Source organism: Thermobia domestica, chromosome 5 (genome assembly GCF_964235325.1).
Source record: "Thermobia domestica chromosome 5, izTheDome1.hap1.1, whole genome shotgun sequence".
NCBI classification, from domain to species: Eukaryota; Metazoa; Arthropoda; class Insecta; order Zygentoma; family Lepismatidae; genus Thermobia; species Thermobia domestica.
Genome location: NC_137458.1, coordinates 94,033,345 through 94,055,533, shown reverse-complemented (window position 1 = coordinate 94,055,533; position 22,189 = coordinate 94,033,345). Strand labels below are relative to the sequence as shown.

Below are 22,189 nucleotides of genomic sequence, written 5' to 3'. Positions count from 1 at the left end.
AAAATACGTGTGCATTTGTGTGCGTTTTTGAAGGATTGCGTCCTACTTGTGCTTGTCGGCAGTCATTGAATGTGTCAGTTCGTCATTCCAATGGTGCGGCAAGTTTGTTGTGGTCTTGCGTTGACAAGAGTGTCTAACTGTTCAAAATTGGTTTCGGTGAATAAACTATCAAGGGTCCGTAAAGGTGTTACCTAGAAAGAAGTCACGTTTAAATGTAAGGAACTTTGTCCATAATGTCATTGGATCCCCTGCGGAATTCACTTTTAGTCAGCTTCCAACAATCGCTGATGTTCTTAAGCAATTTTTGTAGGAAACAGAGAACACGAAATGGGAAGCAACATCTCAGATGGACCCCTCTGCTAAAGTGCTAGCTCATTCAGTGGCGAGGAAAGTAATTCAAATTTGGGAAAAGGCATCAATCAGCGGTGCAGCTATTTTGAGCGAGCAACGGGTTATAGCGTTGATTTTACATTATCACAAAAAGGTCCGTCAGCTGCAAAAGATCAAGGACAAACCCGTTTCCTTTGCTTCCAAAGTTGCAGAATTCCAGGCGTTCGCCAGCAAAACTTTGTTTGATATCGCTTCTTGTAAATGCATCGACCCGGTTGCTTGCACTTGTGCGAGAGAAAAGAAAGTGCCTAAATTGGAGGTTTAATTTTTAATTGACCAGAGAACCACCCGACAGATGGGTATGGCAGGACTTGATAGAAAGAAAACACAGAAACGTGTCAAACATTTATTGCGAAAAAATTGAAGTCAGAAAAATGAACCAAAGCCCAATGAAATTAGTAGTTCCGGAAGATAAAATGATAGTGTCCCTTTACAAAATGAATCGGGAGAAGAGTCAGATTCCACTGTCGAGTTTCTTCCTGTGCTTAAAAGAGAGAAGACTAGCCCTTCTAAACAAATGAGAGTTAGGTTTCCGACATTCTCCAATGCAGTATATAGATGTAATATACCAGACCGCAAGGCCGCAATTACCGCTTCGTCGCTTTTGGCAGATACCGGACTGGTTACCCCAGTTCATAAGCAGAAGGTGATCGACAAAAACAAGATTCGGAGAGAGAAGAAATCCTTAGAAAACGCCATCGTTGAAGAAGCTTGTGCATCGCTTGAATCAACCGAAGTAAAAGCGTTATACTTCGACGGAAGAATCAGACTCTCACCCTTGAGGCTAAAGACGGCATCAACCACCGAATAATGAAAAAAGATCACTACATACTGCTACAGGAGCCAGGATCGAACTATCTTGGCCACGTCTCTCCTTCATCTGGAAGAGGAAAGAGCATACGGGCTGTCATCACAAAGTTCTTTGTTGATCAAAATATCCCCGTGTAAGATCTGTGTTTTGGGTTCCGACGATACTGCTACCAACACTGGTCGGAAGAATGGTGCGATGGCACATATTGAAGTCTTCCTGAACAAACCCCTTCAGAGAATCGTCTGTATGATACACACGAATGAGCTCCCTTTTCGACATTTGATTGAGTTTATAGACAAGTCTACTGGACCAAATACATTTAGAAGACTAATAGGATCAGCACTTCCAACCTGCGAAGAGTTGCCACTTCAGAGTTTTCAGCCCGTTCCAGTAGACTGGAACCTCAACTTCACTGAGGATTCATTATGCACGGATCAAAAATATTTGCTGAATATCTACCAAGGGGTTTCTTCAGGAGAATGCCCCGTTGGGTTAGCTCACATGAAGCCTGGTAAAATTCATCAAGCCAGATGGCTAACTACAGCAAATAGACTCTTACGTTTTTATGTAGGAACAAAAGAATCCACGAATGAACTTAAAACCATCGTCCAGTACATCATGATGGTCTACGCGCCACTCTGGTTTGCTGTGATCCGTAATCCATCGTGTGCAGAAGGAGCTCATTTGTGGCAACTCATCACGACTTCTCGCCACATGGAAGCGAAATACAGGAAAATAGTTGATCCAGTGATCCGTACGTATGCGTGGTACGGCCATCCTGAGAACCTACTTCTATCAATGTTGACTGACAAAGATGCTAAAGTACGAGAGCTTGGCTGGAGGCGAGTCCTAAAAGCAAGACAAACGACCCAATCTGGTGATCGCGTACCGGTACGAGAATTCGTTGTCCCTAAAATCAACTTAGAAGCGACAAACTATGTTGATATGTTTAATTGACGCTGACGGAGCCAACACTTGAGCCTGCAGAAGCTAAGAGGAAATGTAAAGACGGCTCCAATGGCTGATGAATCTATTACATCCTTACCCTGTCACACTCGCGCTGTAGAAAGAATGGTGAAGTTGGTGACAGAAGCGGCATCAACGGTATGTGGGCAAGAAGCACGACATAGATCTGCCCTAGCAACACTACAATCAAGAAAAAACATACCAGAATTTAATACAAAAATCAAATTGGGGTAAAAGAATAATGATATGAACTTGCACTACCATATGCAACATTAATATATACGAGTGGGCGGAACTCGAACTGCAGCCACCTCCTCGTGGTGAGTTCATAAATGTTTGGACATAAGCAAAGAGCTATAGATGTAAAACAAAATCTTCCTTATCTAATTAACGATCGAGATGAATCACAAACAATGCAACTTAATTTTAAGAAATGAAAAAAATAGGGACACATTTGTCCATATTTTAAGCCACTGGTGGCACCTGAATGACTTGACTCATCAAGCTGAAATCTTTTCACGTAAAATATAGCCTTTTTACAGAACCAAAACCACAATAGGATAACCATATTTCATAAAAGTACATATTTTACATTTTTTTAAATAACATTTATTTTTTAACAAAATTTAAAAATTTTCGGCCGTTGGTAACATCTAAAGATATTGACCAATCGACTTGCAATTTTTTACACGTTATATGGAGCCCATTTCGCGCGAAAAAAAAAAAACTAACGGTAAGCTGAATTTTAAAAAAGTGGAAATTCGATGCACCCTAATGTACATATATTAGCTGCTGCGCCACAAAGTTGCGTCATTTTTGGCTCATTCAGTTGTGAGTTGTAGTTGTAAATATCAGGACTTGCTCCAGTGCGTCTGTGATTTGTCAGATAGCTGACGTTAAGGAGCAACGGATTTGCATCAAGTTCTGTGTCAACTTGAAGACAATTGCAGCCGAAAGTCACCACATGCTGAAAGAGACATTTGGTGAGAGTGCACTGAGTAACACAAGCACATTTTGAGTGGTTCAGGCGTTTGAAAGGAGGCCGGAATTTGTGGAAGATGGCAAACATTCTGGTCGACTGTCAACATGTACAGTACTGGAAATGATTATGAAAGTGCGTAATGTCATTCGTGAAGACAGAATTCACGATGTTTGTAACAGACTTCGACTATCGTACGGTACATGTCAACGAATTCAATCCGATGAACTGAACATGAGATGAATTGTAGCGAAATTTGTCCCTCGCCTTCTCAGCATCGACCAAAAAACCTCAGGATTCAGACGTGCACTGAGCTGCAACAAATAGTTCGAGAGTGCCCAAACTTCTTATCCAGAGTCATTGAAGGTGATGTATCGTGGGTCTATGTTTATAACCCGGAAACGAAGCAGCAATCATCATAATGAAAGACGCCATCCTCTCCAAGGCCGAAAAAAGCTAGACAAGTTCGCAGCAACATCAAGTTGATGCTGACCATTTTTTTCGACATTCGAGGAATTGTGCATAAGGAGTTTGTTCTACCTAGTCAGTTTTGCTGCGAGATTTTGAAGAGACTGAGGGAAGATGATCGGCGTAAACGGCCAGAGCTGTTGCAAACGAAAGACTGGTTGCTGCATCATGACAACGCGCTCGTGCACCCCACGCACGTTTTGAGAGAATTCCTGGCCAAAAATAACATGGGAACGGTTCCCCACCCTCCCTACTCCCCTGACCTAGCCCCGTGCGACTTCTACCTGTTCTCGAAGATGAAACTTGTGTTGAAAGGGCGACATTTTGACTTCGTTGAAGACATCCAAGTGGAATCGCAACTGGTCCTGAACACCCTACACTCTGCGGACTTCCAGGAGTGCTTCCAAAAGTGGGAACAACGTCCCCCACTTTTGGCAACGCCGTCATGGCGGAGGGGACTACTTTGAAGGTAACGGAGGACATTAGGAGATAAGTTTAGTTTTCTGATTTTTACAATGACATTCTCGAATATTTTGGGTAGCACCTTGTACACTGCATAAATAAATAAAAAATCTATTCCAGTAGAATAAAAACCGTTTATTATTATTGGAACGGACGACGTTTTCATACCTTGAAAGTAGTTTCCCTACATTTTCTCGAAATCGACGCATAAGAATTAATATTCGAACATCTTATTTTGTTCAACTGGTTGTGATCTTTCGATTATGTATGTCTTATCTATAAACCATATTATAGTTGAAACAAAAAATTAAAACTTAAAAGTTCATAAAAATTTTGGGGTACAGTGTATCTCATTAACCATGCTACGAGATCATTTCATAAATAATGCACACTTAATTTTTTGTGACTTCCACATTTATTGCTTGAAGAGAATCTCTTTACAGGCTTTCAATATGATCTCCCTGCTTGGCAGTGACGGAATCCCAACGTTCGGATAGCTTCTATATTCCAGCAAGGATGCCATCTTTTTGAAGCTATCGAATGGTTAGGATAATGGCTGCAGAAAGCTCTTCCAGACCTGGAAACCGACATCCACACGTATGTTGTTTCAACTTTGAGTACAGGTTCTAATCTGGTGGACTCATATCGGTACTGTAGGGAGCATGAGGTAACATTTTCCAACTGTTCAGCAGTCAAGAATTGGCGGACTGATCGGGCAGAATTTTTTTTTTTCTGTTCTGTAAATCACTTGTCAGAATTCGATACTAACGCAGATGGAATCCGTGATGTCAGAAAGTTTTTCATATGTCACACGACGATTTTGTTCAAGTGCATCTGCCCCAAGTTGCACACTTCATTCATTGATTATGATTTCGGCTTTCTTGCTTTTGTATCATTCTTTATGCTCACATGTCCGCTACGGAAACGAGCGGCCCAACGAGACACTGTACTACGGTCCACTGTTGTCTCATCACAAACTTCACATAAGACACTGTGAATTTCTGTGAGGTTTTTGCCACGTAAAGTTTAAATGTTTATGTACGACCTCTGATCTTCAATAGACACGTTACCCGAGACACCTGCGGCCTCCATTTTCAACACTTATCAAAGCCACACTAGAGAGCTCACAAGCACACGTCCTGCTGCCTCAAGACCTTAGCTTCAATTGACGAAATGTTTACCTCGATTTCATCAATTCCGTTTTTCCATAGTGTGCATTATTTATGAAATAACCTTCGTACCTTCTGCCATCTTGTTAATATGACAATGAAAAGCTTGATTAGTGTATACTCCATTATCAGTTTCATCTTAATAGATGGCGTAGTTATTGTACAGCGTCAGTTTTAGGTTTACAAAAAAAATTTTTTTTTTCGAAAACTACACATGAGGATTTCCATTCACCCGTATTCTGTTCAGCTCAATGAGATCTATGTACTGGTATGCCTCATCTTTGGATATTTTTTTCTTTTTTTATGAAACGTCATTAGTAATGTAGAATTTCGAGCGATATAAATTTTATAATTTCGTTTTTGATAACCGAAATGTATTACAGAAATTTTGATTGTTAATATCTTCCAGTTGCAATTTAAAATGTGAAAATAAATCTTAGCCAGGGTCTCCAAACTCGATATAATCTTTATAGTATGAGAGTAGAAAACCCACGCACACGGTGTTTGTCCATCACAAAGCTCACTTGGTACGAGCTGGGATCGAACCAAGGACCCCATGCACCAGAAGTGAACGCTCTACCACTGAGCCACCGCGGTTCCTTCGTCGAAATGAGTGTCTGGGGAAAAACTGAGTAGTAAAGATGGCCGGAGCGTGGTGCTAACACCACCACCAATGCGTTGAATTGATTTTGAGTTTAACATCCTTTTCAGCAGTGAGGCTATATGAGACGGGACCTACTGATTAACGTTGAATCTGAATCACATGATGAGCCCCTGCCGAAAATCCCACGCCAAAGGCGCGTACGCTAACCGCTTAGCCACAGAGGAGCTCACACCTCCAATACGTGTCAAGACAAGAATAAGTGAAGGCCTACCTTCTTCTCGTATGGAGGGGTTCCTTACCTTTACCATACAGTTTTGTGTTTATTCTCTATAATGTACCTTATATATATTTAATAATTTTTCTTCTATTTCAGGATAATATACTTCTGACATATCCTGCGCAACATCCAAAAGTAGCCAACATTTATCCCCAAGTAGTTACAAGTCCAGGAGGTACTAGATGTTTATATTTGTACTGTTTTTGATTGATCAGCTTCTTAAATTGTGTATATCAGAATTAAAATAAATAAATAAATTGTATCAAAACATAAATTTAATTTTCAAGATTTTGTTTTATTTTATTTTTTAAATAAATTTGTATTTGATAATCTTCAGCTTCCATATATTACATTATTAAAGTGACTTTTTAGTTCTTCTTTAAAGTAAGTACAAATGGTTTTGCTAATTTTGTTTTGGAGCATTGTAACGCCTTTTAAGAGAAGAATTTTCTGTGTAAGCAAGTAGATTTGAAAGGTTTACTTAACAAATTTCTGGAATGTAGAAGTAAGGTGGTTTCGTGAAAGATAAGTTATAATTGACTGGTTGCCGATACCATGAGAAAGACATTATCTTTTGTTGTTGTGATCATTTCCTTTAAAAGTTTGTGTTTTTGACTTCAGCGATAGAATGTGTTTGTTCTCTTTCTGTAGGTGTGGTTGGATCTCTATTTCCTGGACAGCCTGGATATCGAGTTGTGACCATTGACCAACGGGCTAGCCAGCAGTTACCCTTGTCGTTACAACCCGTAATTGTGGCGCCAATCAACTCTCAGCAGTATCGAGGCTTAGCAGCTGCTGCTTTGACCTTAGGAGGAACTCCAGTATTTTTAGTACTTTTTGCCAGAGTATGTTCCTGAATTCTTTATTAATAAAATATAATGCGTGAGATAACACAAACTTTTTCTACAATATATATATATATATATATATATATATATATATATATATATATATATATATATATAGTAGTGACTATATATATAGTAGTGACTTTTCAAAACTCGCCTTATCCATTTTAGTAAATTTTTCAGAAAACGCAAAAAATACGTTATTTAATTTTCCAATCTTAATATGCGAAAATTTGACTGTTGCTTCTCTGTAGTCTTAGGAATGGCTTTAGAATTTCATTTTAAAATTTAATGCGTATATACTATTTAAAAAAAAAAGTTTTGAAAATTAATAATAGCAAGTTTTGCACCGGCAATATGGATAAGGCAAGTTATGTTGCGGAAATTTAGGTTTAATTAAATGAATAAAAAAGTTTAGGTCAATGTTGTATTTGTGAAGTTTTATGCAACATTGTCATTATAAAAATGGGTCTTTCCATTCTATTGTAGTTTAGAAAAGTACAAAGTTGAATACTGTGGGTAGGCTGGATTAAAACAGCTATCATTAGATTAGTTTTGTTAAAGTAAAACTCAACTAAATACTGTAATGAGACTGCAGTGAACCAGCTACTATTAGTTTGGTTTAGTTCAAGTAAACAGAACTAAAATAATAAATAGGCTTAAGAAAACCAGCTGCCATTACTTTGTAACACAGATTTCTATAAAACTGCAAAATCAAAATTAGATCATAGGTTCACCACAATCTGGGTCACAATCTGATGGTTCGCACATGGGATTTTCACAAGTGTGATCTTCCGCCTCTACAGTGATGTTACTGTGCAACTCGAATACACTTTTATAAAATCTCAGGACATCATTTGCAGCCCAAGTTTCCATAATGTTTTACTAAAAGATTCTCAACATCTTTAAGCTTAGCTTGCTTAATGGATACCCCTTGTTCAACTTCCACTTTATAGTAGTCCCGTAAAGTTTTACCTTTTTTTATGAATAGATTTTCCAACTCCACTATCAGTATTATAGCTTTGTTCCCCCCTGATATGTACATTTTTGTTAGTAGTCTTCAATAGATGAAATCGTTTGGTAACATTGAATCTGAAATGCCACTGGGATGGGGGTTTTACCACTTGGCCAATTAATTTTTTCCAGTCATACACACTGCAGTCCTTACCAAGTTTCACAACCGTTCCAAATTTTCCTATCGTTTGCAGATAGATCTGTGGTTCAACAATAATGGATTTTCTTCTTATCTCCCTCTATATTTCCAAAAACTCTGTCAGCGGGTAGGAATGAATGTCCAGGGATTGGAAAAATAAGTTGCATTTCTACCACATGTTCAGGAGCGTCTTGAGATAACCAGTACATACACATACTAATCATAATTGAATTTCGGTTCTGGCCACCGCATCCATCAGCACACAACCATACAATCTTTATTCTGTCATCAAAGTCAATTTTCTGCAAACGGTTGTAGACACACGGTGCGATTTCCATGGAATCTTTCGGGTATTCATTCTCGAGCCATGTGTAGCAAAAAACATTACTAGAGCTCAAACTACATGCATGTTGATGGGCCACTGTGAAATTGTACAAATACAACTGCCTACTGTAGTAAGTCGCTTGGTCTGGCAATTTTGGAAGAACTAAATTTTTCTGACAATCAAAGGACAGAGTGGCCATAAAGGGATCATCTTCGTTTAATTTAACATAAAATGCTTCAGCCCGTCTCTTGTGTACTTTCAGCTGCATGTTCAGATCAGTTTTTTCCCCTGGTCACGTTCGTTTTTGGCCATTTCGTTTAAATAACAACATTGAGAGCAGACATCAGTTGCTGGGGACCCAAAACCAATATTATATTCACTATAAACACATCATTGAAAAAAGTTTTTTTAACTTGAAGTACTGAACCTACAGATTCATTGTACATCTTTCTTAATTTGGAAACATTAAGGTCACTTGAAAGATAAATTCTGATCGATTTTGCTCTACAATAGTGAGATTCAATACATTTCAGGGATTCTAAGAAATGTCTAACAGACTGCTTTCTGTCTAAATAAACGGCTGATCATCTGTCACCACCTCTTTTTTCTCTCGGCAATGCTCCTATGAGTAGGTGATTTCGTGCAATTCTTTGAACTCGGTCTTTACTAACACTAAGTATACCAAGAAAAGTCTTCTGACATACCTGCATCTGAAATGTTTTCCATCCAGATACTTTCACAAAATATTTAAGTGAAACACTTTTACGTGAACTGTCTTCACGATTTGGTCTCTCTCTTTTGGGCTTGCTCATTTCTATGTATTTTAAAATATACAAATCTTGCATAACCTTAGTTTCATTTTGGTAAAAATTTCCATGAAAATCACGCACATCTTTCATTGTTAGTTTTCTGCAACGAAATGTCTTCCCATTGTGCTCGCAAGTGGGATACCTTGGCATACCTTGGGCTTGGTGACGTCTAAGCTTTTCTCTTTCACGTTTTCTCAGTCCAACTTGCTTACGTCGCCCTCTGGTTGCTTCTGAAGGCTGAATATTAATTTTCATATTCCACTAAATTTAAATAACTTCACCTATTCGGAACACGAAATGACAGTCAGTAATGAGTGATGAAGGCAGAAAGTACAGAACATCTTAGTAAGACTTAGTAAGAGTGTCATCTGCTACTGTACCCATAATTCCTGCTCGACAAACACAGGCCACATGATTAGTGGAAATGGATAAGACAAGTTTTGCACCGGCACTGCTTCAAAATTTAGCAAGTTTTGCACCGGCACTGCTTCAAAATTTAGCACGTTTTGCACCGGCAACCAGAATTCAGATGCGAATTATTGTTATTTGTAGCCACTTTTGACAATAATCGACATGATATTTAGAAAGAGCATATCCAACAATACTGAATTCAGTTTCTAACTCAAAAATGAAAAAAAGTGGACAAGGCGAGTTTTGAAACGTCACTATATATATATATATATATATATATATATATATATATATATATATATATATATATATATATATATATATATATATATATATATATATATACATATATACACAACAAATAATATAACATAATAATAATAATAATAATGGGAGAAAATGCCATGTTCTCTCATGTACCATGTAGCCTAGCAATACTTGTCTCATGTTCAAACGGGTGGTCCGCGGTGGCTCAGTGGTAGAGCGTTCACCTCTGGTGCTTGGGGTCCTGGGTTCGATCCCAGCCCCCGCCAAGTGAATTTTGTGGTGGACAAACACCGTGTGCATGGGTTTTCTCGGGGTTCTCCCGTTTCCTCCTACTTTCTTCATTCCACCATTTCATTCATTACTCATCATCACCGTCTCCTTTAGCCTAACCGGCAAAACCGTGGGACGTAAAACACAAAGATTTCATTTCATTTTTCATGTTCAAACATCTGTTTACTTGAATTCGACCTTAGCCTTCACAAAATCCCTATGTGCAAAGCAATTCACAAACTACCACTCCAGCGTTTAATACAGTGTAGTGATTAGCTTCAAAAATAGTAAACTTCTCAATTTTTTTCATTCAAATTACTTAGATTAAAATACATTTTTACGTTTGTAAATTGAAATGACGTAATATTTAGTTATTTGCAAATGGACGCTATTGGATACATATTAATAAATTAAACACCAACTTTGTACCATAAAAGAATATTTCTTATATATATATAATTTCGACCTTTTCTAGAGTCTTCCTAAGTAACTACTGTCTTACTGCTATTTATTTTCTCGAATATTAATGCACGAGTGGAATATTCTTAAAACACCAGAACTAAGGTAAAGAATATTGCAAATGGATGATGATGATATACAATGTTTTCGATGAAGCGTTCATTTATCACTCAACAGCCAAGGATGTAGTCATTTTCCAGTGTATGTTATTTCTTAAGCTTCAACTAATCAAACAGCCTTTGATAACTACGCATTCTCCGGTCATTCCTGAAGAACTCGTTTTGCTGTATACGTGCATTATAAACACATTTTTTCGTAGCAATGCCATGGAATATTTATTTAGCTTGACGTCCCACGATTATGCATCGAGGCTAAGGAAGACAGTAATAATGAGCTGGATGATAATAGTGGAATAACGGAAGGGAGAGGAAATATGAGAACCCCAAGAAAATCCATCAGAAAGTCCACTTAGCAGTAGCTGGGATTGAACCAGGGACCCCACGCGCCAGAGGTGAGCTCTCTATCTCAGGGCCACCGCGGCCGCATGAAATGGTGTTGAAACAGCTACGTACAGGAAAGGGAACAACTTCTGTCAAGTTAAAGATATCGGAGAACTCTCTTATGACTATGGTTAGCGTACTTGTCCACGGCACGGAAGACCCGGGTTCAGTTCCCGATGAGATCTCATGGTTCGAATTCAACGTTAGGCTGTAGGTTCACGTCTCAGATAGCCTCGGTGCTGAATTGGAAATTAAAGTCCAATCCAATAATTTAAAGGTGTGGGTTCAATTCCGTGCTAGTCCAATTTTTCCTTCATGTAACTCTTAGATTACACTCACTCGCCTTTATCAATAATTAGCCACTTACATTGAACAGAACTCACTTGTCGAACTCTGAAGTATGATATAGTATTTATCAATTTGAACTCGTATACAGAAACACGTTAGTAACGTCATTACTTTACATTCAGAGATGGTAATTCAATTCAAATTATTAGCAAAAACTTTCCTTTGTAGTCGAGGGTGGGTTGATAAGTTCTCAGCCTCACCAAGAAAACAAGCAGGTAGGAGGCGAAACTTGGTGTTTTTATTCAACATATTCCCCTTGTAGTGCAATGCACTTTTCACATCACTGCTGCAGTGCTTGCAGGCCAGACAAATAGAAGTCGAATGAATGCTCTGCAAACCAGGCCTCTGTTTGAGAAATGACGTCATCGGCGCCAATGAAATGTGTTCCCTTTAAAAACATTTTCAATTTAGGAAAGCGATGAAAGTCTGATGGATCCAAATGAGGCGAATAAGGTGGATGTTCATGTATTTGAAACCATAGGTCCTCCAATTTTTGCAATGTCAGACGTGCCTTGTGTGAGGACGCATTGTCCTGGAGGAATATTACCCCTTTTGACAGCTTTTCACGTCTCTTCTCCTTTAGTGCTGCTTTCCGTTTGTCCAGAAGAGATGTATAATAAGTTGCATTGCTGGTTTCACCCGATTTCAGATATTCCAGCAATATAATTCCTTCACAATCCCAGACGATCATATCAAGGATCTTAGCAGAGAAGCGCTGTGTCCTAGCCTTCTTCGGACGTGGAGAACAGTTGTGGTGCCATTCCACCGATTGCTGTTTCGTCGTGGGATCGTAGAAATATAACCAGGTTTCATCCACTGTTACCATTTGCAAAAAATTGGCCTTAACCGCTTGAAATTGTGACAGAACTGCCTTGCCTCCACCCGTTCACGCTTCTGATCTTCGTTCAAAAGTTTTGGAATCCATTTTGCCGCGACCTTCCTTATACCCAAGTCTTCATAGATAACTTTCCACACCCGTTCATGATTAATGCCCAATGTGTCCTCTATCTGTTAGAGCGGGATTCGGCGATTGTCGAGAATCATCCGGTGAATGGCGTCAGTCATCTCAGGAGAGGTCACTGAAATTGATCTGCCACACCTTGGATCATCGTTCAGACCAAATTGCGCACGTTTGAAGTTCGCTGCTCATTTCTTCACAGTGGCATACGATGGTACCTTCAACCCCAATGTCGTGATAAGGTCGTTGTGGATCTCCTTCGGGAAGAGTCTCTTTCGAGAGAGGTATTTGATGAATACACGGTGTTCAAATTTACTAATTTCTGGGACGTGGGCTGACATCCTTACTTTGGACCTTTAAATAAATAAATAAATAAATAAATAAATAAATAAATAAATAAAAAGAATTCTTTTAGTCAAACCAAATTTTGCACAGTAGCTTCACAAATTATAAGCCTCATAAACATATATAACTTTTATATCTAGCTTTGTTTGAATGTGGGAGGCTGAGACCTTTAGTAAACAGTGGTTGTATTACTTTCCATTCATGGCGAAATAGTACTTATACAAGTGTATCTTAATACCCCGACCTTTCCTATAATGAATATTGCGCTATAATATAGATCTAATTCCGTAAACTACTTGTGATGGTCCTAACATACTGTTGAAGCTAGGACGATTCAATATGTGATGTTTAGCGTTTTCATCGGTTTATAACGGAAAGGAAGCGCTTGTCGATTCATATTCATTAGACCCGTTTTTTTTCTTTCATTTGATTTAAGAAATAACCTCCCGGAATCTTGTGTTATTTTCCCGCAGCCTGTGTACACTTATAGAGTCCGCCCAAAATGTATACACACTGATGAAAGAAAACTGTATGCTGTATGTTAGTGCTAAATTTATATATCCATACTAAACCTATACATTATACAAAATCTTATATATATACATATATATAAAACAGTAAAGCACAATACAAGTTTCCTGCATCTGTATAGTTACTAAATGACCTCAACGTAACTTCTAAAACGAGGACTTGGAGGAGCAGGACTATACAAGATCTTCCGGATCCTCCCTCAAGTGAACTTTGTGGTGGACAAACACCGTGTGCGTGGGTTTTCTCGGGGTTCTCCCGTTTCCTCCCACTTTCTTCATTCCACCATTTCATTCATTACTCATCATCACCGTCTCCTTTAGCCTAACCGGCATAACCGTCGGACGTAAAACTCAACGATTTCATTTCATTTTTTTCCGGATCCTCCCTTGTGCACATCACAAAAGATACCATGAGTCTCAGACTTGTTACAAAGCCGTGTAATCGTTAAGCTTGTAGGAGAGTTTGTTTCAGACTCACGCCTCCACTGACGTTGAACTCCAGGGATATTTTCAAATTTGAAATACCACTTTAAAATGGATTTGCGTTCTTCAAATGTCAAGCGTACACAGGCTAATTTTGTTTCATTGTCATACATCATATGCTACATGCTAGAGGCATGAAATTACCGACATCCATTAAGGAAATATCGTACTACCTGTTGTAATGAGCATTCATTTTTATCTTCGAAAAATACAAATATACCATTTGTTATTTATGTATATATACATGCTATATATATATATATATATACAATTCTTTAATTACTTTTATCATCAATTCTATATTTTTCAGTTCCTGTATTTTTTATTCTTTTCTATAGTGTGGTACATAATTAAACTATGTACATTTCTTTCCCTAGTACTTTTATTGATCAACTCGTTCAGTTAGCCGTGTTTTCTTTCACTAAACACATTCTACTTGCAACCTGGGAACACCGTGACGTAGTTCCACTTCAACATGAATCCTCCTCGACACCTCACAACTACTTTCCTGTTCTTTGATTTTTCTTTTTCTTTATTCGTACGTCTTTCCCTTCCTTTTAGCGAAAGATTTTATGGTATATTTTTTAGTATTAAACGATAATCTTGTCAACATTTTGTTTTAGTTCCTATATGTATGAATATATTTTCGTTACAGTTCTTGTTTATTTCTTTGCAGATTGTTGAATTGCAGACAACCCAAGAGGAACAGGCTAAAGCATTGTATCTTCTTTTGAAACTTGTTCAAAGTGACAGCAGTTTGTTTTCTCAGTTTGTGAATAAGGATTGTCATAAGTTGCTTTTAAAAGTGCTCTCTTCTCCTCGGTGTATACCTGGTCATCATATATTAAAAGTAAGTACAGGTTTTTACAAGTATAAATCTTCATCTTACACCACTGACAAAAATATAACCCAGCCCTTGTTAGAACTGAATGCTGTCACATCTCTAACTACATTAGTTGGAAACAAATAGTTTGAAAAGCTGGGGACGAGAGGACATTTGCCATTTTTTAAATACATGTTAACTATCTTTTCTTGGTTTCGTGGTACTGCAGACAAGCGGCTATCATATACTGCAGGCAATTTTATTCCGTCCGAGAAGAGGTTATCGTGCTGTTGTGCTTTTCCATTCGCGACGTTCTAGACACCACTGCAGCCGTATATCAAAGGGAAATGTGCAAATATGCCTGTCCTCACTACACAATATGAATTCTTTCTAGGGAATACTGGTCATTGTTTAGCATCTCAAATACGTTCGCCACTGTTGGGGATGTGGCTCTCCGATTAAACGTAATCATACTCTCAATGTTATTTAGTAGTAGTCAAAAATAATTAGTAAGTCAGTCAGTGGTACAATGCGACCATTGGGACCGCGCACGCCATCCTGGAACTATAGATATATTCACATCATGGTGGATGCATTCCGTACGTGGTGTTGCGGAAGGATAACCTGTAGCTATGCCACTGTTCTTCCATGATCATAGAGGAAGGCTACTGGAATTGCCATAGACAACAACGAGGCATTGTTCGACTGTCCAGACAGACACCTGACGTGATCATTTGTGTGCTACTGCAAACTCCAACCAAAATGATTATTTGTTCCGAAGGTATTCATAAATAAATAAATAAATTAGAAAATATGAAAGGGAAAGGTCTGCCTTTTTCTTGTTACTGAGCTCTTATTGGGAATTGATATGTTAATATCTGTCTTCCTATTTAATCAATAGGAGAATTTTAACATTTTAGAATCATACGTTCTAGAGATGCAAAAAAGCCGGCTTTTTTGAATCGATGGTTTTTTGCACATAAAAAGCCGGCTTTTTTGGGAAAAAACGAGAATTTTGGAAATTTTGGCTTTTTTCATTTTCATGATTTTTCTGTTTAAATAGCTTTCTTATAGTATACTCTAAAGTTAAATAAGATTTCATGACCTGAATGCCATATTTCGCTCTGGAATTCAGCATCATGATGGATGGAGCACATGGTTTATGAATTAAAGTAAACACATGGTTTATGAATTAAGTAAAAATAAAGTACGTAGTATTTGAAAGCAATTTTAGAAGCTATTTAACTTGATTTTAACTTCTGAATTATCGACATTTTCTTCTTCTCTAGATCATTTCTTTTTAGTCATCCGTGTTTCACTTCGTAAAGCTTAGTACTCTAGCTTCTAGCATATAATTAAGCTTATGTTTTTCAATATATCCATCAGAGCGTACGTTTTTCAATATATCTGTCAGAGCGTACTTCCACATTTCCGTTATATTGTAGCTGTGCAATGATATAATAATAATCTTCCGGACACAACCTTGAATACAGTTTGATAGAAATAATCAATATCGGATTTAGAAAAATATTTGGGAGGGTTTTTTCTGAATAATGTTTTGTTTTTTCTAAAAAATTCTAACTTTTATTTAAGAGGAGCTTAAGTTTATGAGTATAGGTATAACAAATATTTCGTTTCGTTTGTATATTCAGCTATAATCTTCCAGATACAACCTTGAAGATTGATTACTGATAATCAGTGGCGGATTTAGAAAAGTATTTTGGGAGGGTTTCTTATTAATGCTTAGTTTTTCTAAAAATTCCTAATTTTTTATTTGAGGACAGCCTGAAGTTTATGAGTAAAGGCAAAACAAATATTTAGTTTGTTTTAGAAATCCCGTACTTTCGGGGTAGAGGCTTCAATTCGAAAGACATTCCCACCCTAACCCTCTTCCCAAATCCATTACTGCTGGTAATTAATAATAACAAAGATTTAAAAACGATTAGAAAGTAAGTCTGCCAGGACTCACAGTACACGCACTATCTCTACATTCCCAGATGGAATTAAGAAAAACTTTTGTCAAAATGCGGGGTCGAATTCCGGACTTTACGATAGAAGCGCGAAAGATAACCACTGACTCATGTTTGTTGTGCAGTTGTGCTTAAATGTATTTTCTCTCTCTCTTTCTCTATGGCCACAAAAGCTCTCCATTGACTTCTGTCATCCAATTCAATACAGTTTCTGCTCTTTATTCCTATGTCTGCTAGGGCCTAGATTTTCCTAATGGACGTTTCCCGATTGGATTTCCAGTTAAAACTTTGAAAGCGTTCCTACTTTCTTCCATTCTGGCTACATGACCTGCTCACCTGAGCCTCCTAGACTTGATGACTCTAACGATGTTTGGTAAACCATATAAATTATGTAGTTCCTCCTTATGAAGTTTCCGCCATTCTCCATTCCCGTTCCTCTTGAGTCCAAATATTCGTCTCAGAATTTTATTCTCATATTTTATTCTCAGTCTGCGTTCTTCCTTCAGCGTAAGCGACCATGTTTCACAACCATAAAGCATAACAGGCATGATTATCATTTTATATATTTTAAGCTTTAAATTCCTTGACAGAATTCGCGACGACAAAATATTTTGAACTGATTAATAAGAATTTCCTGATTTTAGTCGACATTTAATTTCTTTGTGGGTATGATTTTGGTCTTGTAATACTGATCCAAGATATTTGAAAGTATCCACTGTGTCGAAAGTGTTAATTGACATTTTAACGCATTCATAATTTGCCGTAACATCCTTGTATTTAGATTTCTCTGCATTTACTCATGTCCTTGCAAACATTTAATAAGGCCTCTGCATTTCTTTCGATCGTTCTATCAGATTTACATCATCAGCATACACCATAACCTGGTGAATACCATTCAACTCTAGGCCCTGGTTCCTATCTTTGATTTTTCTTATAGCATACTCCGGAACAAAGCTGAATAATGACGGCGATAACGCATATCCTTGTTTCAGGCCGATCTCGACGTGGAAGCTCGCATTTTTCTACTCTGACTTTACTCTGGAATTCATTTAAACACTTAATAAATACTCTTTCGGTATTCCAAATTCTGTAAGAATGTCGTACAATGTTTCCCTTCTTGCTGAGTTGTAAACCTTTCTAATATGAATAAACAGTTGATGTACTGGGTAATATATGCCCATTTCTTTTCGAGTATTTGTCGAATGGTAAATATCTGGTCGATTTCGACTAAATTCACACTGATAATCTCCAATAATTTCATCTGCGTATGGGGTCAATCTTATTAATAGAATGTTAAGAGAAATGCCTCGATAATTATTACAATCAATTTTGTCGTCTTTCTTGTGAATTGGAACAGTGATTGATTCTTCCACTCTTTTTAAATGTATTCCATAGTTTTTCGTTTTTGTAAAAGAAAAAATCGTAACTATGTTGAATTTTCTTGTTAAAAATTGAGAAACCTTCAGCATTGGGTAAACCGTGATGGTGGTTATATATTCTACAGCCTAGGAAACCATACGCTCAGATGAACCGTCTATTACGTATATGATCCATGAACAGAAAATTCGATACTTTCCCGATTCTGAACAAGCTTAAGAAGCAGTCAGTGCATTACAGAATTTGGAGCTTTACCGATTTTTTCAGATCCGAAGTACCTGATAGGTGGTAACAGATTATTACGTATGTGATCAATCAGTGAAAAATTTGTTACAAATATTCATACAATGTACTGTATATGAAAGTTAAAACTTAACTGAAAAATTTCAAGAATGTACAGAACTACCCGAAACGAAGCTCTTGATGTGCAGATTTCTCTCATGTTTCTCTTTATTTTGCTTAAAAAAGAGGTGTGTGATATTTTGAAGTAAAAATACTACATACAATTTTGCTAGTTATTTGTGTATCATTTTTAAAGTACTTATTGTATATAAGAGGTTAAAATATTATTACATATATTGGTTAATCCCTTGGAATTCATAATGTAAATATGTTAAGAATTTTAAAAAATCTTTTTGAAATTCATGGTTTATTTTCGAGGTTTCATATTATTATCTGCATCAGCTACTATTTAAATGAGTCTCTTTGTTGTAGAGAAGCGAAACAGTCTGCTTTATCAGTTTAAAGCAAAATTTTCAAAAAAGCCCAAAATTTCCCAAGCAAAAAAGCGAAGCAGAAAAAACCGTTTTTTTTTTTCAAAAAAGCCGATTTTTTTCCGAGCCCTTGCATCTCTAATACGTTCAGATGTAATTGTAATCGCTAATCACTTGTGAGGAAGGTTGTGAATCAGTGAAGTTTATCATCTGTAAACGAGTAGCGGTAGTTTTATAATATGTTAGGTTTTCTCCAGCATTAGAACCATTTCATTGAGCATAACTTCCTTTTCAGGCCGTGTTGGACACATGCTGTGATAAACCTGTGCTTCAATATCAGTCTGGGAGTCGGAACTTTCACATAGTTCAACAGTCGGACGCCATAATAGTAAATTCGTTCTTATTGTCCACGATTGTTGGTTCGTGGCGGGACTGGGAACGCGCTGGAGAGCATGGAGTATCAGAAGACAATGGAGGAGTATTAGGAACTTTATTCAAGACGCTTCATGTACTGCTGAGGGATGATCATCCTTTTAGAGAATTCAATGCCACGCAGCTCAATCGAGTTAGGATGGTGGAAGCTCTTCTTCTTTTCTGCAAGGTAAATATATGTTCTGAGATTTTTCTTTTTAAATTTTCCCTGTTATGTGTTGATACTGTTGTTACGTGTATTGATTTACTTCCTTTTTATATATTTTATTATTTATTCTATTGGGCTTTTCACATTTCCTATTATTCTTATATATATATATATTTAAAATCTCTTATTTTGGTTAAAATCTTAATGTGTAGCATGTTTCGACCATTGGCCTTATTGGAACGGGGACAATGACTTCGCTACTGGCATTCGTATTAAAATTCCAGGAATGAATTAATCAGTAAATATTATATTTTCGTTTGTTTTGGTCTAATAAAAACATTCTTAACCTAGTTTATGATGAGATTTTACATCTGCAGTTGTATAGGTGTAATAAATATTTAAAAAATATGCACTAGATGGTTTCAAGCCGAAATATTCAGATGATCCAAGAAATTCAATGCTTTTAAACATAATTTCTAAGAGTGCTTTGATTCCGCAATATTTGAGCAGGATATGTAATTCAGTTTATTGATTTTGTTCAGGTTTATTTTATTTTAGTAGATGATGAAGCTTACCTTTGTGATTAATTTTGCTGCTAAAGGAAACATGTTTCACAAAAGAATGAATATAGTCAGACTAAAATTCCGTTATTTAATATGTTTGTTTAATATAGATATTTTATAACCATGCGTTTCTTGTGTAGTACAAAGTTTAATTTTCTGCTTTTTCTGTGAAACAGGAGAGGTTTCTGTATGAAGAAACAGTTCAACTTCACTCCTCTGTGTGCTATGCTTTGGTTGAACTTATTCAGTCTTTAATGGGTGCACCTCCGGAATTCTCACATATTGTGGCTATTGCTGATTTTCTTCTTCTGCTACATCATGCCAGTGCAACTTACGTCAGTCATGTTCGTTCAAGCTTTTATTTTCTTTTGTCAACAACACAGCCGAACACTTCAAATGCTTCCCTGGCACCTAAAATGAGTTTTACTTTCTCTCGATCTGCAACTATGACAAATAAATCAGGTGAGAACTGAGTTATATTTAACTGTAATATTTGCCGTTACATTGTTTGGAATTAAAAGTGAATAATCAGAGCAGCGACAAGAAAATTGACAAACACGCTAAAAACTAACACCGTGTGAATAATCATTATTCATGTAACGCTAGTCTTGCAACGCTGTTTAAAAGATTTGGTTGGTATTACGCCTGCATGTTGCATTTTAATTATTTTGTTTTTCCAAAGCTGATTACTTGCTTAATTATCGAGAAAATCGTTCCATAAGTGGGAGAATTAATCTTAAGTTGTATTGAAGAAAAAGAAGTTAGATTTGAGTTGATTTTGAGTTTAACGTCCCGTTCAGTAGCGAGGCTATATGAGACGTGGACCTACTGATTAACGTGGACTCAGAACCACTTGAGCTCCCGCCGGGAATCGAACCCGGTTCTCCCGCGCCAAAGGCGCTTACGCTAACCGCTTAGCCACGAAGGAGCTCGGAAGAAGAAGAAGAAGAACGTGACAACTAAACCAGAAATATTACTAATTTTTAACCTTCCTGTTCCGTTCAGGATATTTGTAGAAGGTTGTATCAAAAAGTTTCGAGGCTAGTTCTGTTTACAAAATAGTGCTTTATTTATCTACGTTTACATACTGTTACCTTCAAAATAGTCACTTTATACACCAATTCAGTGCTTCCAGCGTTTCTGCCACTTCTGGAATGTGTCCTGGAAGTCTTCTTTTCGAAGCATGTCAAGCATCTTATGCGATTCGCATCAGATCTCAATGGTGTCCAAGCGGTAACCTTTGAGCTGGATCTTCAACTGCGAAGTCCACAGGAGCAAATTTGGCGAGTGGAGTAGGTGCGGACGTGCGATCATCTTGTTTCTGGTGAGAAACGCACGGGTGAGGTGAGTATGGTGATGGGGTTCATTGTCGTGTAGAGCAGCCAGTTTCTCGCGTGTCACAGATCCGGTCGTTTTCGCCGAATATCCTCCCTCAGACGTCTTAAAACCTTGCAGTAGAACTCGCCACACACGGAATTTCACGTTCACTCGTTGTTCACTAGTGACGGTCTGGCCCCTGGGGACGAATTTGTAATGCAGAACGCCGCGAATGTCGAAAAAGACGATGAGCATGCACTTGGTCGAGCTGCGGACCTGCCGCACCTTTTTCGATCGTGATGATAGGCTCTTCCACTGTGCTTTGTCTCAGGATCGTACCTGTACACCCAAGTTTCGTCATCGATAATGGTCCTCGACATGAAGGACGGGTCATTCATGGCACACTGACGGAGTTCTTGTGAAACTTCGACGCGATGTTCCTTCTGCTTCTGGGTTAGCAGCCTGGGGACCGAACTTGATAACAACACGGCGCATATTCAAATCACATGTGAGGATTGCTTGCACGGTTCCGTTTCATATACCAACAATGGTAACAATGTTGTGGACGATCCTCACGCATAAGTTGCCGAATTGTTTCAATATTTTCGGGTGTTGTGCTCGTTAAAGGTCATCCTGATCTGTTGTCGCATTTCAGTGATGTTCTTCCGCTCTTGAAACGCGCGTGCCACTCAAAACACCTCGAACGATTCATTGCAACATTGCCGTACACTTGCCGAATTATATTAAGCGTCTCTCTTGCGGATTTGCCCAGTTTCGTACAGAATTTCACGTTCACTCGTTGTTCTAATTTGCTATCCATGATGAAATCGCATGCGTGGTAAGGCATGTAGCCAGAATGGCACCAGCTACACAGCTCCCGATGTACACATAGAACGAGATATCTCTCGGCACACTGAATTATGAAGTTCGGTTCTCCGTGTACCTTTTGCGTACACCCTTGTGCTGCCATCTGTTGGCGTGTTACAGAACTAGTCTCGAAAGTTTTAGATACCA

General features: G+C 37.8%; 1 protein-coding gene across 4 annotated transcripts in view; it reads left to right on the top strand.

The window, feature by feature from the left end:
• The window catches only part of mv (lysosomal-trafficking regulator mauve), a 282,285-nt gene that overhangs the window by 155,286 nt on the left and 104,810 nt on the right, over positions 1-22,189 (top strand). For all 4 annotated transcript variants that reach the window (XM_081758816.1, XM_081758815.1, XM_081758813.1 and 1 more), the window contains exons 15-19: positions 6,223-6,301; positions 6,778-6,971; positions 14,509-14,682; positions 19,011-19,316; positions 20,035-20,320. In XM_081758816.1, the coding sequence (XP_081614942.1) occupies positions 6,223-6,301; positions 6,778-6,971; positions 14,509-14,682; positions 19,011-19,316; positions 20,035-20,320 (1,039 nt within the window). The remainder of the gene's footprint in view (positions 1-6,222; positions 6,302-6,777; positions 6,972-14,508; positions 14,683-19,010; positions 19,317-20,034; positions 20,321-22,189) is intronic.